Consider the following 14,838-nt stretch of genomic DNA (forward strand, 5'->3'; position numbering starts at 1 on the left):
AGGACGTGTACTCAAAGCATGCGCGGACCAACTGGCAAGTGTCTTCACTGACATTTTCAACCTCTCCCTGACCGAGTCTGTAATACCTACATGTTTCAAGCAGACCACCATAGTCCCTGTGCACAAGGAAGCAAAGGTAGCCTGCCTAAATTATTACCGCCCTGTAGCACTCACGTCTGTAGCCATGAAGTGCTTTGAAAGGTTGGTCATGGCTCACATCAACAGCATCCTCCCGAATACCCTAGACCCACTTCAATTCGCATACCGCCCCAACAGATCCACAGATGATGCAATCTCATTCGCACTCCACACTGTCCTTTCCCACCTGGACAAAAGGAACACCTATGTGAGAATGTTGTTCATTGACTACAACTCAGCGTTCAACACCATAGTGCCGATGAAGCTCATCACTAAGCTAAGGACCCTGAGACTAATCACCTTCCTCTGCGACTGGATCCTGGACTTCCGCCCCCAGGTGGTAAGGGTAGGCAACAACATGTCTGCCACGCTAATCCTCAACACTGGGGCCCCTCAGGGGTGTGTACTTAGTCCCCTCCTGTACTCCCTGTTCACCCATGACTGCATGGCCAGGCACGACTCCAACACCATCATTAAGTTTGCTGACGACACAACAGTGGTAGGCCTGATCACCGACAACGATGAGACAGCCTATAGGGAGGAGCTCAGAGAACTGGCAGTGTGGTGCCAGGACAACAAGCTCTCTCTAAATGTGAGCAAGACAAATGAGCTGATCGTGGACTACAGGAAAAGGCGGGCCAAACAGGCCCCCATTAACATTGACTGGGCCGTATTGGAGCATGATGGGAAAATCGGTCAAGTCTACACTTGTTTTATTCGGCAAATAAAGTGACAAATAAAGTTTGATTTGATTTTGGTTTGATTCACAGGCCTCTCTTACTGATACCTTTATGACACCGTGTACCATGTAGTGAATAGGTCAAAATCCTGATAGGAAAATATTTATTGGCTAAGCCAAGGTACATGATTTACTAAGGTGTCTGCATATGTTCAAAATGTTTTAAATGAATGATATTTAAAAAATAACCATGGTGATGGCCTTGCGAGCCATTTCTAAAACATCCTATCAAAAATAGGATATCCTGTCACCGAGCTCCTCCCTCATACTAGCCATCTGAATATAGGTCTAGTCGCCTCTGTACTCAGCAGTATATTTACAGTGCTCTGCCTTTCACTGGAGACCAAACGCCGGAGTACTCACAACCAACCAACCAAGCAAACAGACAGACATGGCAGAAAACGCCGACTTGGATAACCACCGTATCAAGAGCTTCAAAAACAAGGGACGCGATGTCGAGGTATGTTGGATAGAGCGGTTTACCAGTGATTCGTGTTGGATTTGACTTTAGACACCGGCTATATTCACCGGCCTTGTCTGACAAGCTTTTGATGAAGCCTTGTTAGCTAGCTAGCTTGCAAGCAAAGATTGTAACGTAAGCTAGCAATGTGGTCAGCCGGCTTCGCTAACGACGAACTATTACCTAGCTGGTTACCTAAACACTTAACTACCACCTGTTTTGAAAGCAGAATATAGGTGACAGCCCAACTGGCCAAATCCAAAGACGGTAGTTAGGAAAAGCATGTATTAGCTACATAGACTTTCTAACTGAACCCTGTTCAGAACTTAGAGTAGCTCGATATCTTTTTGGTTAATAACGTTACCCTTGTCCAACAATAATGAGCTAGCTAACTGTGACCAGCTAAAATAGGCATTTTTGAACGACTGCCTGTGCAGTAAATGTTCTTATAGTTAGCTGTTTATATAAGCTAGTTAGTTAGCTCGGTTAATATGTCGATGTAATTATTATGTTAGGACTGCATGCTAACGATAACTTGAATTGGTTTACTTGCTAGTTCCACCACACATCGTCTTGTTATCCGCATAACGTTAGGTCGGTATCTTATGGCCGAGCTATCAATGTTAAACTATGGCATACTGACTTAACGTATTTATATTGGTTAGCCGTGCTATCTTTGACAATAACGCACACACTCAGTTCTATGTCTTTACAGAGTTATACAAAAAGGCATCTTTCAGACATCCCCAGTGTATGAAGGCTGGAATGGGTTTTCTAAATAGTAGATGAAGATAGTTGATTTGTCTTTGGGAGCCATCTAAAACCATGGGATGTGGACCAGTCCCATAAGTGGTTGTTTTGAAACCGCGAGCTAACGTTACAAACACATGGCTACTATGATGGACAGGCAGACATTGCAAAGTGCGTCACTAGGGCTATTTCTGGCATCCTGGATGTCTAGCTTGGGTTCTCCCTGGAGGTGCAACCCGATCTGGGGCCTAGTGGAGGGGCCAGGAGGTAGAATAACCCCTAAGCAGCACTGATCTGGGACCAGAGAGTTATTTGTTCCTGCAATGGTTGATTACTAAAACAATTTGGCACACACTCTCTATAGTAGTGGGGTGGGCAGTGGGAAAATCATTCATTGGGGGTTTGGTCCCATAGCCACAGATCTAGGATGAGTTTGGTTAACCCAAATCCTGACCATAACCACTAGGATGATCTGACCCTGCTCCATCAGAAGGGGCAACTTTGGCCAATTCCTCCCAGTTCAACTGTCTCTCACTGAACAGCCTTATGGGACATCATGTGAGATGCAGCCAGCATTACTTATCAAATATCTGCTTTGCTCTGTAAAGTCTAACATGTTTGGATTTGCTCAGTCAGTGTTGTGGCCTTGGACTTAATTGTTCATCCCAGGTCACTGTATCCAGGGGGCAAACACTCACTGTTGACTCAGGACACGGGTACGCTGGTCAAGCTATGTTCAGGCTACAGCCTAATATATGTATAAACTAATCATTGTCTTCAATCTGAATCCAGATTAGATTAATTGGATGTGTTAGTGCTTGGCTAGAACAAAAGCCTGCATCGACCCACACTGGCCCTCTGCTGATCTAGTCGGTGCTCACACCGATGCTCTGACTGGGACACTGTCTGGTTGTTAGAGAGGGAAGGTGTCTCACTCAGGTTCTCTGCACCTCAGCCTCCCTAGACATGGGTAAGACCAGACCAAGGCTGTATATGATGTTACTGACCCACGTGACGTAAGGGGCTATTTAGGATGGCAATATGAACCGCAGTGACAGTCACAAGATCTGAGACCAGCTCACAGCAATGAGTGGACTACGAACACACCGGTTAGGGCTCGGAATTGCCAGGGACCTCACGATACGATATTATCATGATACTTAGGTGCCGATGCGATTCTATTCCGATTCAATGTTTCAAACACATTTCTCACCATCTCTCTGCTGCAGAGGGACACGCTCACTAATACTGGTACACAAACACATTGATTAACCTGAACCGTAACCACATCCAGTGGTGTTAGTTTACATATTAGTCCCCGAAAATTCCTATGTTCTGACCTGAGTCCAGAGAGATGTTGTTATGAAGAACTCTCCTTAAAAATGTTTTTATAAATGAATTATTCTCTTTCTCATATTGCATTGTTTGTGTTCCAGACTATGAGAAGACATCGAAATGACGTGACAGTGGAACTGAGAAAGGTTAGTGAAGAAGCCTCATTTGAATATTTTTGGTGATTCACGACTTTGTAGGGGTGCTTCTACTGCTCCCTGTATTAGTATTCACCTCTGCTTACACAGACCTTTAAACAGGCTGTTTCTTTCTCACCCTGTGTCTCACCCCAGACAGACTGGGTATTCCTCCATCCATACAGAAGGATCCCCTTCTCTATAGAGGCACTAACCCCAGTCTAACACACTCTGTCTCCAACCATGACCTTTCACCTCTGGATTTACCTCTGACCCATGTAAACTGCCTCCTCACTGTGACCTCATGGGTATCTTTGTTTGACCTACTGCTCTTGGGCACAGATCTAGGATCAGTTTATCCTCCCTAGATCCCAACCAAAATTCGGAAAAAAGCCAAACTGACTGTTAGATCAACCTAAGAGCAATTTAACCCTACTTCCAGTAGGGCTGGGAATTGCCAGGGACCTCACGATACGATATTATCACGATACAATATGTATTTCCATTCTCATGATTACATATGTACTGTGATTTTATTGCTATTCGATGTTGCAAACATATTGCTCACCAAATGTCTGCTGCAGAGGGATGAGAGTCATGGATATAAGTGCCCCCCCCCCCCAAAAAAAAAAAATGTTGGTACAGCAAACTAGCACAAAAATAATATTGCGATATTTTGTCATATAGTCAAAAATAATATCCAGATATGTAACTGTATAAATCCACCCCCCCATCACTAACTCCCAGGGATCTCATGGGAATCCCAGTTTGGATGGAGCCCTTGACCGTAACTGACCCCTGAAACTGTTAGCCCAATTCTTATTCACCTTAGTCATTCAGCCACTCCCTCCACATGTCACTACCCTTCACCTTGATCTGCAGACCTGTGTACTGTATCTGTATACTGTACTATCAGACTTAGTGATGATCACTAACAGACTACATCCTAGGGATTAACAGAGATTAAAAAATATATTCAGATGTAATCTATCCTGAGATGCTTGGTGTGCTTGCCTGCTGAAAGGTGCTACATGGTCAATCTGACTCCTGCATTGGCCTTGCAGCATTTACAGTGATACGGCCTCTGCAGAAGTCAGGGCATTAATACACTACATGACCAAAAGTATGTGAATACCTGCTCTTCGAACATCTCATTCCTAAATCACAGGCATTAATATGGAGTTGGTCCCCCCTTTGCTGCTATAACAGCCTCTACTCTTCTGGGAAGGCTTTCCACTGTTGGAACATTGCTTCCATTCAGCCACGTGCATTAGTGAGGTCTTGCACAGATGTTGTGCTATTAGGCCTGGCTCGTAGTTGGCGTTCCAATTCATCCCAAAGGTATTCGATGTGATTGAGGTCAGGGCTCTGTGCAGACCAGTCAAGTTCTTCCACACTGATCTCGACAAACCATTTCATGCTGAAACAGGAAAGGGCCTTCCCCAAACTGTTGCCACAAAGTTGGAAGCACAGAATCGTCTAGAATGTCATTGTATGCTGTAGCATTAAGATTTCCATTCACTGGAACTAAGGAGCCTAGCCCGAACCATGGAAAACAGCCCCAGACCATTATTCCTCCTCCACCAAACTTTACAGTTGGCACTATACATTCGGGCAGGTAATGCTCTCCTGGCTTCGCCAAACCCAGATTCGTCCATCAGACTGCCAGATGGTGAAGTGTGATTCACTCCAGAGAACGCGTTTCCACTGCTCCAGAGTACAATGGCGGTGATCGTTACAGCTCTCCAGCCGACACTTGGCATTGCACATGATGATCTTAGGCTTGTGTGCAGCTGCTCGGCCATGGAAACCCATTTCACAAAGCTTCCGATGAACAGTTGTTGTGCTGACGTTGCTTCCAGAGGCAGTTTGGAACTTGGTAGTGAGTGTTTCAACAGAGGACAGACAATTTTTACGCGCTTCAGCACTCGGCGCTCCCGTTCTGAGCTTGTGTGGCCTACCACTTAGAGGCTGAGCCATTGTTGCTCCTAGACGGTTCCACTTCACAATAACAGCACTTACAGTTGACTGGGGCAGCTGTAGCAGGGCAGAAATTTGACAAACTGACTTGTTGGAAAGGTGGCATCCTATAACACTGCCACATTGAAAGTCACTGAGCTCCTCTGTAAAGCCATTCTACTGCCAATGTTTGTCTATGGAGGTTGCTTGGCTCTGTGCACAATTCTATATACCTGTCAGCAACGGGTGTGGCTGAAATAGCCCAATCCACTAATTTGTAGGGGTGTCCACATACTTTTGTATATACAGTACAAGTCAAAAGTTTGGACACCTACTCATTCAAGGGTTTTTATTTTATTTTTACTATTTGCACTAGTAACTAAAACAAAATATATTTTGTATTTGAGATTCTTCAAAGTAGGCACCGTTTGCCTTGATTACAGCTTTGCACACTCTTGGCATTCTCTCAACCAGCTTCATGAGGAATGCTTTTCCAACAGTCTTGAAGGAGTTCCCACATATACTGAGCACTTGTTGGCTGCTTTTCCTTCACTCTGCGGTCCAACGTATCCCAAACCATCTCAATTGGGTTGAGGTCGGTTGATTGTGGAGGCCAGGTCATCTGATGCAGCACTCCATCACTCTCCTTCTTGGTTAAATAGCCCTTATACAGCCTGGAAGTGTTTTGGGTCATTGTCCTGTTGAGAAACAAATGATAGTCCACTAAGCTCAAACCAGATGGCATATCACTGCAGAATGCTGTGGTAGCCATGCTGGTTAAGTGTGTCGTGCATTCTAAATAAATCACCTACAGTGTCACCAGCGAAGCTCCATCACACCACTTCCTCCATGCTTCACGGTGGGAAACACACATGCAGAGATCATCTGTTCACCTGCTCTGCGTCTCACAAAGACACGGCAGATGGAACCAAAAATCTCATATTTGGACTCATCAGACCAAAGAACAGACATCCACTGGTCTAATGTCCATTGCTCATGTTTCTTGGCCCAAGCAAGTCTCTTCTTTAAATCGGTGTACTTTAGTAGTGGTTTCTTTGCAGCAATTTGACCACGAAGGCCTGATTCACGCAGTCTCCTCTGAACAGATGATGTTTAGATGTCTGTTACTTGAACTCTGAAGCATTTATTTGGCCTGCAATCTGAGGTACAGTTAATTTAAATGAACTGCAGTGGAGGTAATTCTGTGTCTTCCTTTCCTGTGGCTGTCCTCATGAGAGACAGTTTTATCATAGCGCTCAATGGTTTTTGTGACTGCACTTGAAGAAACTTGTCTTAAAGTAATGATGGACTGTCATTTCTCTTTGCTTATTTGAGCAGTTCTTCCCATAATACGGACTTGGTCTTTTACCAAATAGGGCTATCTTCTGTATACCAACCCTACCATGTCACAACCCAACTGATTGGCTGAAACGCATTCATTTGTAGAATTTCTTTCCTTCTTTTAACAAGGCATATCTGTTAATTGAATTGCATTCCAGGTGACTACCTCATGAAGCTGGTTGAGAAAATGCCAAGAGTGTGCAAAGCTGTCATCAAAGCAAAGGGTGGCTACTTTGAAGAATCTCAAATATATTTTGTTTTGGTTACTACATGATTCCATATGTGTTATTTCATAGTTTTGATGTCTTCACTATTCTACTATGTAGATTTTTTATTTTTTTAGAAAAACCCCTGAATGAGTAGGTGTCCACTTTTGACTGGTACTGTATAGTGTACTTGCGTTTCGCAGTGCAGAGCTGTTGTGAAGGAAGTTCTCAAGGAAGTGAGTTTGTTTATACAGGACCTCCCCGCCCCCACCTACCCGTCAACCAATCATGTCAATGCGGAGCTATTCGGAGCCCTCCGCATTTGTTTAAACATTTGGTACAGAGCTCAATTTGGCCTCCAGAGGCTCCAAAATTGTGTCACACCCTCCATACGGAGCTTCCGACCACATTTTCAGATCTAGCAAAAATTGGCTTGAATCTGAATCCTTTAATATACAGGTTGTACTGTGTTGGATACAATACACCCAATTAGTATGGTAGTCATGCAGCTGCTCTGTTTACACCTTTGTAAAGAGCCAGAGACTGAAGGGTTGCTCTGACCCCTCCCCCCTCCTGTGATACGTAGCTATCTCTGTCACTCATGTCTAACAATCCGCTGCTCTTATGTTGACTCTGATCTCTCCGACGCAAAAGAGTACCCTGTTCATGGCTTTGAATCTTACTTCCTCCCCCCTACTGTCTTCCTCTGCTAGACCCCCCTCTGGGCTTTGACACACTCTTAACTCTCCTTCCACTTCCTGTTTTTTTTCCTCAGACGTTAAAACAATCCCCCTCGTCAAGGCTTTTGAGTCTGTCGCTCACTCTTTTTACTTCATGATGCTGATTGGGATTTGCTGAGTCACTTGGTTGAGGAAGAGAAACAGGGAAGTTACCACTGATACAGAGAGTGAGACATGGCTGTTGATGGGTGATATAGCGGGTGAGGGAGAACAGGGTCTGTTGGTGCTGCCTGCCGGAGCAGAGAGCAGCACAGGGCTGGTTAATCGCAAGCAGTGACCCACGGCCCGGCACTGCAGCACACACTGGAATGTAGACCAAGGGATATCCCTCCTACCACTGCCTCACATGCCGAGCGTGTGTGTGTGTGTGTGTGTGTGTGTGTCTTTCACACTCTTCAACACCAGTGTGTCTGTCTGCTCATCTTTGTTGCGTGTGCGTTTGTGTGTTTCACTGTACCCTAGGAGCCTTACATTTGGTGTGTCTCACTGTACCCTAGGAGCCTTACAGTTGGTGTGTGTGTCTCACTGTACCCTAGGAGCCTTACAGTTGGTGTGTGTGTCTCACTGTACCCTAGGAGCCTTACAGTTGGTGTGTGTCTCACTGTACCCTAGGAGCCTTACAGTTGGTGTGTGTGTCTCACTGTACCCTAGGAGCCTTACAGTTGGTGTGTGTGTCTCACTGTACCCTAGGAGCCTTACAGTTGGGGTGTGTCTCACTGTACCCTAGGAGCCTTACAGTTGATGTGTCTCTTAGTGCTTTTTAAGGTTGGTTCAATTATTTAAAAAATAATTTTGATTTTCGGTTATGATTTTTTTCCAACATTTTAAATGCGCTATGCATCATGTGGGTTGAATGCCCTACAACACAGTCCCATGATGGTAGTGACTGCCCATTACTGGTTACCACTTACCTGTCATTTATTCACTTTAATAAAATATTTCAGTTGTTGTGTATATTGCATTTGACGATTTCATTCCAAGTCATCTCTATAGAGCTGCTGTCTGACAATCACTTTTCTAGTTCTTCAAAGTAAATAAGGCTTACTTTTATGACTGCTGAATACCAACTATCAATCATTTAGATAATGTATTTTCAGGTAGAGATCTCGCGACGCAACAGCTCTCTCTTCCTCTCGATCATGCATTCTCTCTGTTTGCCCCACACTAAAATAACATGGCCGGCATAAAATAAGTAAATAATTGATCCGACATGTTACAGAAAGCCTAAATGCTCTATATATACAAAAGTATGTGGACACACCTTCAAATTAGTAGATTTGACTGTTTCAGCCACACCCGTTGCTGACAGGTGTATATAATCGAGTACACAGCCATGCAATCTCCATAGACATACATTGGCAGTATAATGACCTGACTGGAGAGCTCTGCAACAACGGCTCAGTGGCGAAGTGGTAGACCACACAAGCTCAAAGAACGGGACTGGTGTAGCGCGTAAAAATTGTCTGTTCTCGGTTTCAACACTCACTACCAAGTTCCAAACTGCCCCTGGAAGCAACGTCAGCACAAAAACTGTTCGTTGGGTGCTTCATGAAATGGGTTTCCGTGGCTGAGCAGCCGCATACAAACCTAAGATCACCATGCACCAATGCCAAGCGTCGGCTGGAGTGGTATAAAGCTCGCCGCCATTGGACTATGGGAGCAGCGGAAACGCGTTCTCTGGAGTGATGAATCACGCTTGGCAGTCCAACGGACGAATCTGGGGTTGGCAGATGCCAGGAGAACGCTACCTGCCTCAATGCATAGTGCCAACTGTACAGTTTGGTGGAGGAGGAATAATGGTCTGGGGCTGTTTTTCATGGTTCGGACTAGGCCCCTTAGTTCCAGTGAAGGGAAGTCTTAATGCTGCAGCATACAATGACATTCTAGGTGATTATGTGCTTCCAACTTTGTGGCAACAGTTTGGGGAAGGCCCTTTCCTGTTTCAGCAGAACTCCCCCGTGCACAAAGCGAGGTCCATACAGAAATGGTTTTTCGGTGTGTAAGAACTTGACTGGCCTGCACAGAGCCCTGACCTCAACCCCATCGAACACCTTTGGGATGAGTTGGGACTGCGAGCCAGGCCAAATCACCCAACATCATTGCCCGACCTCTCTAATGCTCTTGTGGCTGAATGGAAGCAAGTCCCCGCAGCAATGTTCCAACATCTAGTGGAAAGCCTTCCCAGGAGAGTGGAGGCTGTTATAGCAGCAAAGGGAGGACCAACTCCATGATTTTGGAATGAGTTGTTCAACGACCAGAAACCACATACTTTTGGTTACGTAGTGTAAGTTCTGGAGTAAATATGTGCTTAACAAGTCACATAAGTTGCATGGACTCACTCTGTGTTGAGTAATAGTGTTTACCTTGATTTTTAAATGACTACCTCATCTCTGTACCCCACACAATTATCTGTAAGGTCGCAGTGAATTTTAAGCACAGATTCAACAACCAAGACCATTAAGTTTTTCCAATGGTTCGCAAAGAAGGCCACCTATTGGTAGATGTCTTAAAAGAAAAGACATTGACTATCCCATTGATCACGGTGCAGTTATTAATTCCACTTTGGATGGTGTATCAATACACCCAGTAAGTAGAAAAATACAGGCGCCCTTACTAACTGTTGGAGGAAAGGAACTGCTCTGTGATTTCACCATGGCTGTGATAGAACTGAGGATGGATCAACAACATTGTAGTTAATCCACAATATTAACCTAAATGACACAGTGAAAAGGAAGCCTGCACAGAATAAACATATTCCACAACTGCTCAAGGTGACTCTAACGTGTATTGGCTCAGAGGATTGAATACTGATGTAAACAAGATGCAGTGTATTTAGTGTTTTATAAAAATTTAATCCACTTTGACATTCTAGTATTTTGTGTAGATAGTTGATGACAATAAAATGACATCCATTTTAATCTCACTTTGTAACACAAGATGTGGAAAAGGTCAATGGGTGTGATTACTTTCTGAAGGCACTGTATCTAAAGTTGAGTAATCTTGTAGAGGACATCCCCATAGCAACACAGGGTTTGTACTTTGTCCCCAACTGTATCCCAGATGTCTCTGGGCAGGCAGACTCCGGTCCCAGAGATGACACACATCCTAGGGATGCGAGGGTCAGCTGTTTTTCGACCGATATCCAGCTTGCACTTAAGTGTTGGTGCTGTAGGAGTTAGTGTTGCTACTCTCATATATTTCAGTATTCATCAATGTATTGGTTTATTCTTTAATCTCTCCCTCTCTTCCATCAGAACAAACGAGACAAACATCTACTGAAGAAGAGGAACGTCCCACAGGAGGACAGTCTTGAGGACTCCGACATAGACTCCGACTTCAAAGGGGTGGGTGTGATGTCACTTTAGCGACCCATTTGCTATTGCGCTGGGCTGGCTATCTCTAAGACGAGAGACTTGTTACAGATGGAAATGTACTGCCTAGATTATCTGTCAGGTAGGACCAGCCGGACAGGTGTGGCCAACCCTCCTGGAGATCGATTGACATTAGACATTGTGTTCGTGCTATACAGTCCATTTCTGTGTGACATTGTAATGTAGACATGGGTCTTCAACCCTCTGGTCTCTCTATGGTTTGTATGATGTACAGTGCATCGAAAGTATTCAGTCCTTTCCCTTTTTCCACATTTTTGTTACGTTACAGCATTATTCTAAAATGGATTTAAAAAAAAAAATCCTCATATAATCACACACACACACAATACCTCAGGACAAAGCGAAAACAGGTTTTCATACATTTTTGCAAATTTATTACAAATTAAAAACATCTTGTTTTATGAGTTTTCAGACCCTTTGTTATGCGACTCGGAACTGAGCTCAGGTACATCCTGTTTCCATTGATCATCCTTGTTATGATTCTACAACTTGATTGGAGTCCACCTGTAGTAAATTCAATTGATTGGACATGATTTGGAAAGGCACACACCTGTCTATATAAGGTCCCACTATTTATACTGCATGTCAGAGCAAAAACCAAGCCATGAGGTCGAAGGAATTGTCCGTAGAGCTCCGAGACAGTATTGTGTTGAGGCACAGATCTGGGGAAGGGTACCGAAAAAATTTACGGTCCCCAAGAACACAGTGGCCTCTATCATTCTTAAATGGAAGAAGTTTACAAACATCAAAACCTTTCCTAAAGCTGGCCACCTGGCCAAACTGAGCAATCGGGAGAGAAAGGTCTTGGTCAGGGAGGTGACCAAGAACCTAATGGTCACTCTGACAGAGCTCAAGAGTTCTTCTGGTGATGAGAGAACCTTCCAGAAGGACAACCATCTCTGCAGCACTCCACCAATCAGGTCTTTATTGTAGAATGGCCAGACGGAAGTCACTCCTCAGTAAAAGTCATGACAGCCTGCTTGGATTTGGCCAAAAGGCACCTAAAGACTCAGAAACAACATTCTCTGGTCTGATGAAACCATGATTCAACTCTGGCCTGAATGCCAAGCGTCACGTCTCGAGGAAACCTGGCACCATCCCTATGGTGAAGCATGGTGGCAGCATCATGTTGTGGGGATGTTTTTCAGCAGCAGGGACTGGAAGACTAGTCAGAATCGAGCAAATGATGAACAGAGTAAAGTACAGAGAGATCCATGATGAAAAACTGCTCCAGAGCACTCAGGACCTCAGACTGGTGTGAAGGTTCACCTTCGAACAGGACAACAACCCAAGCACACAGCCAAGACAACGTAGGAGTGGCTTCGGGACAAGTCTCTGAATTGCCTTGAGTGGCCCGGACAGAGCCCAGACTTGAACACGATCGAACATCTCTGGAGAAACCTGAAAATAGCTGTGCAGCAACGCTTCCCATCCAACCTGTCAGAGCTTGAGAGGATCTGCTGAGAAGAATGGGAGAAACTCCCTCAAATACATGTGCCAAGCTTGTAGCATCATACCCAAGAAAACTCAAGGCTGTAATCGCTGCCTAAGGTGCTTCAACAAAGTACTGAGTAAAGGGTCTGAATACTTATGTAAATGTAATATTTCAGTTTACTTTTTTTTTTATTCTAAAACCTGGTTTTGCTTTGTCAGTATGGGGTATTGTGTGTAGATTGAGAACAATAAAAATATATATTACACAAATGTCAATTTTAGAATGAGGCTGTAATGTAACAAAATGTGGAGAAAGTCAAGGGCTCTGAGAACTTTTGGAATGCACTGTATGGGGATCCACAGGGGGGTGGAATGCACTGTATGGGGATCCACAGGGGGGTGGAATGCACTGTATGGGGATCCACAGGGGGGTGGAATGCACTGTATGGGGGTCCACAGGGGGGTGGAATGCACTGTATGGGGATCCACAGGGGGGTGGAATGCACTGTATGGGGATCCACAGGGGGGTGGAATGCACTGTATGGGGATCCACAGGGGGGTGGAATGCACTGTATGGGGATCCACAGGGGGATGGAATGCACTGTATGGGGATCCACAGGGGGGTGGAATGCACTGTATGGGGATCCACAGGGGGGTGGAATGCACTGTATGGGGATCCACAGGGGGGTGGAATGCACTGTATGGGGATCCACAGGGGGGTGGAATGCACTGTATGGGGATCCACAGGGGGGTGGAATGCACTGTATGGGGATCCACAGGGGGATGGAATGCACTGTATGGGGATCCACAGGGGGGTGGAAGGCACTGTATGGGGATCCACAGGGGGGTGGAAGGCACTGTATGGGGATCCACAGGGGGGTGGAATGCACTGTATGGGGATCCACAGGGGGGTGGAATGCACTGTATGGGGATCCACAGGGGGGTGGAATGCACTGTATGGGGATCCACAGGGGGATGGAATGCACTGTATGGGGATCCACAGGGGGGTGGAAGGCACTGTATGGGGATCCACAGGGGGGTGGAAGGCACTGTATGGGGATCCACAGGGGGGTGGAATGATACATTCAGAGAAGCTTTTTCACCCTGCTGACTGGAGACCTGTCACTAAGCTAATGAAATGAGCAATAGGCCCTGGGCTGGCCTGGTTCAGCTGCTACAAGGTGAAGTGTGGTGATTGGCTAGCATGACATTCTCAGCCTGTGAGCTCACACGGCCTCAGCCGGCCGGTCAACACCAACTCAGCAGCAGTCACAGAATGATCTGTTAAATGGATGTTTATGTGAATTCTATCCCGTCCCCTCATGTTGATCTGTAACCTGGTACTGATGTTCTCCCTTCTGTCTTTACAGCAAAACATCACACTAGAAGTCATGTTACAGGTCAGCCTCAACTTCATGTACACACATGCCTACTTGTTAACTAAAAAACATCCTCTGAGTGTGGTGCTGTAACGTGTTTTCTCATTCTCTCTATCGCTGAAGAATGCTACTAGTAATAACGCTGTGGTCCAGCTCAGTGCCGTACAGGCTGCCAGGTAAAAGTGTGTGTATAAGTTTTACTATACGTATCAGAAGTCTTCACAAGAATAGTAAACCAACTACAATTCTGAGAAGTGAGGACATTTGGCTGGTCCACACTTGTAAATGTCTATTTTTAGGTTTGGGGTTAAGTTTATTGTGAAAATAATATTTTCCCTAACCCCAATTCTAACAAGTACAGTAAGCCGTGTGATCACCTTACACTAATCTCTGCTTTGTATCTTTCAAACCCTGTTTTCTACTCCATGACTGAAACATAACACTTCCTGTTTTTGTGTCCGTCAGAAAACTCCTCTCCAGTGACAGAAACCCTCCCATTGATGACTTGATAAAGTCGGGCATCCTGCCCATCCTAGTCAAATGTCTGGAGAGAGATGACAAGTGAGTCTGCTGCTGCCTCAGACCAATGTCCTCTCTTTGACTGTCTCTACTAATGCACTGTTGGGGCATTTACTGGGAGGTAATCCTGTAGTCTGACAGGATTCATGTCTAGGAGATATGATGCAGATAAGGTGTGTGTGTGTGTGTGTGTGTGTGTCAGGCACAGGACAGTCCCTTGGCCCATTTTCTCTGGAGCCAACCCAAACAAAATATTTCCCCATTCTCAGGACCTTGTGGTCAGGAGAACACACACACACACACACACACACA

The 14,838-nt window shown here is 45.1% G+C and overlaps 1 protein-coding gene across 1 annotated transcript in view; it reads left to right on the plus strand.

Moving 5' to 3' along the window:
- Window positions 1-1,152: 1,152 nt before the first annotated feature.
- LOC115161247 (importin subunit alpha-4) overlaps window positions 1,153-14,838 on the plus strand; it is a 28,293-nt gene continuing 14,607 nt past the window's right edge. Inside the window, exons 1-6 of the mRNA XM_029712056.1 lie at window positions 1,153-1,337; window positions 3,524-3,568; window positions 11,057-11,146; window positions 13,999-14,028; window positions 14,131-14,183; window positions 14,473-14,568. Of these exons, the coding sequence (XP_029567916.1) occupies window positions 1,269-1,337; window positions 3,524-3,568; window positions 11,057-11,146; window positions 13,999-14,028; window positions 14,131-14,183; window positions 14,473-14,568 (383 nt within the window). The 5' untranslated portion in view covers window positions 1,153-1,268. The remainder of the gene's footprint in view (window positions 1,338-3,523; window positions 3,569-11,056; window positions 11,147-13,998; window positions 14,029-14,130; window positions 14,184-14,472; window positions 14,569-14,838) is intronic.

This window comes from Salmo trutta, chromosome 24 (assembly GCF_901001165.1).
Source record: "Salmo trutta chromosome 24, fSalTru1.1, whole genome shotgun sequence".
Classification (NCBI taxonomy): domain Eukaryota; kingdom Metazoa; phylum Chordata; class Actinopteri; order Salmoniformes; family Salmonidae; genus Salmo; species Salmo trutta.